Source organism: Eimeria tenella, genomic scaffold (genome assembly GCF_000499545.2).
Source record: "Eimeria tenella Houghton genomic scaffold, Eth_scaff49, whole genome shotgun sequence".
Classification (NCBI taxonomy): Eukaryota; Apicomplexa; class Conoidasida; order Eucoccidiorida; family Eimeriidae; genus Eimeria; species Eimeria tenella.
The window spans coordinates 189,089-191,298 of record NW_013543393.1 but is presented as its reverse complement, the minus strand read 5'-3'; the positions used below and the strand labels follow the sequence as shown (position 1 = coordinate 191,298).

Genomic DNA, 2,210 nt, shown 5'->3' with positions numbered 1-2,210 from the left:
TGCTGCTGCTGCTGCGGTGCTTTTCGCGGCTTTTGGGGTGTCTCAACTGCTCTGGTTGTCGCGGTGCTGCTGCTGCTGCTGCTGCTGCTGCTGCTGTCATTCCTTTCATTTTCGGATATCTCCACACTTTCGGAGAGCACTCTGCTGTTTCCAGACAAGTCTGCTGCTGCTGCTGCTGCTGCTGCTGCTGCGGTGCTTTTCGCGGCTTTTGGGGTGTCTCAACTGCTCTGGTTGTCGCGGTGCTGCTGCTGCTGCTGCTGCTGCTGCTGCTTTCATTCCTTTCATTTTCGGATATCTCCACACTTTCGGAGAGCACTCTGCTGTTTCCAGACAAGTCTGCTGCTGCTGCTGCTGCTGCTGCTGCTGCTGCGGTGCTTTTCGCGGCTTTTGGGGTGTCTCAACTGCTCTGGTTGTCGCGGTGCTGCTGCTGCTGCTGCTGCTGCTGCTGCTTTCATTCCTTTCATTTTCGGATATCTCCACACTTTCGGAGAGCACGCTGCTGTTTCCAGACAAGTCTGCTGCTGCTGCTGCTGCTGCTGCTGCTGCGGTGCTTTTCGCGGCTTTTGGGGTGTCTCAACTGCTCTGGTTGTCGCGGTGCTGCTGCTGCTGCTGCTGCTGCTGCTGCTTTCATTCCTTTCATTTTCGGATATCTCCACACTTTCGGAGAGCACTCTGCTGTTTCCAGACAAGTCTGCTGCTGCTGCTGCTGCTGCTGCTGCTGCGGTGCTTTTCGCGGCTTTTGGGGTGTCTCAACTGCTCTGGTTGTCGCGGTGCTGCTGCTGCTGCTGCTGCTGCTGCTGCTTTCATTCCTTTCATTTTCGGATATCTCCACACTTTCGGAGAGCACGCTGCTGTTTCCAGACAAGTCTGCTGCTGCTGCTGCTGCTGCTGCTGCGGTGCTTTTCGCGGCTTTTGGGGTGTCTCAACTGCTCTGGTTGTCGCGGTGCTGCTGCTGCTGCTGCTGCTGCTGCTTTCATTCCTTTCATTTTCGGATATCTCCACACTTTCGGAGAGCACTCTGCTGTTACCAGACAAGTCTGCTGCTGCTGCTGCTGCTGCGGTGCTTTTGGCGGTGGGTCTAGTGTCCCAACTGCTCTGGTTGTCGCGATGCCGCTGCTGCTGCAGCTGCTGCTGCTGGTGCTGCTGCTGGTGCTGCTTCCATTCCTTTCATTTTCAGATATCTTCACTTTTTTGGAAAACATTCTGCTGTTTAAATTCTGCTGCTGTTGTTGCTGCTGCCGCTGCTGCTGCTGCTGCTGCTTCTGCTGCGGTTTTTGCGGTGTCGCAACTGCTGGTTGTCGCGGTGCTGCTGCTGCTGCGGATGTTGCGGTGCTGCTGTTCGCACCCAGCTTTTATATTTATTTTCACCTCATCATTTTTCAGTTTAATTAATCAATTTACTTATTTAATTAATTTAATTAATTTAATTAATCGATTTAATTAATTTAATTGTTTCCCTCACTCCCACTTTGCTTAGTTTGCTTTAAGAAATTAAACAAAACAGATCCTCCAAATCCAGCCTCAAGCTTGATATATCTCTGCTGCTGCTGCTGCTGCTACCTTTGCTGCTGCTACTGCTGCCGCTGCTGCTGCTGCAGTGTTTCTGCTGCTACCTGGGCCTGGTGTTTGCTTCAGAGTTGCTGCTGCGCTTTGACGCGAGCCGCAGCAACTTGTGTCTCATCCCCGCTGCTGCTGCTGCTGCTGCTGCTGCTGCAGTGTTTCTGCTGCTACCTGGGCCTGGTGTTTGCTTCGGAGTTGCTGCTGCGCTTCGACGCGAGCAGCAGCAACTTGTATTCTTTTATTCCTTTTTTTAATTCTCTTCTTCCTTTCGAAAAGATCCAATTGCTGCACAATTGGGTGGCCCTCGTTTTGAACGCTTTGCTGCTGCTGGCCCCGGACTTCAGCGGACAGGGAGATGAACTCAAAGACGAAGTTGCGAGGTTTCTCCTGAAGTCTTCGCTTGATAATATCACCCAGTGAGCAGGGTTTAGGGTTTAGGGTTTAGGGTTTAGTGTTTGGGGCTTGGGAGGGAAAGAAGAGGCTTAAAAGGAGCGGTTTAGGATTTAGAGTTTAGGGTTTAGGGTTTGGGGCGGGAGGGGAGGAGGAACTCAAAGACGAAGTCGCGAGGTTTCTCCCCAAGTCCTCACTCGATAATATCACGCAGTGGGGAGGGTTTAGGTTTTAGGGTTTAGGGTTTAGGGTTTAGGGTT

General features: G+C 52.1%; 1 protein-coding gene across 1 annotated transcript in view; it reads left to right on the top strand.

The window, feature by feature from the left end:
- ETH_00023690 (uncharacterized protein) overlaps window positions 1-2,210 on the top strand; it is a gene marked incomplete at both ends in the record, with an annotated part of 14,282 nt that overhangs the window by 10,155 nt on the left and 1,917 nt on the right. The window contains 2 exons of the mRNA XM_013377241.1: window positions 1,032-1,035; window positions 1,717-1,976. Of these exons, the coding sequence (XP_013232695.1) occupies window positions 1,032-1,035; window positions 1,717-1,976 (264 nt within the window). The remainder of the gene's footprint in view (window positions 1-1,031; window positions 1,036-1,716; window positions 1,977-2,210) is intronic.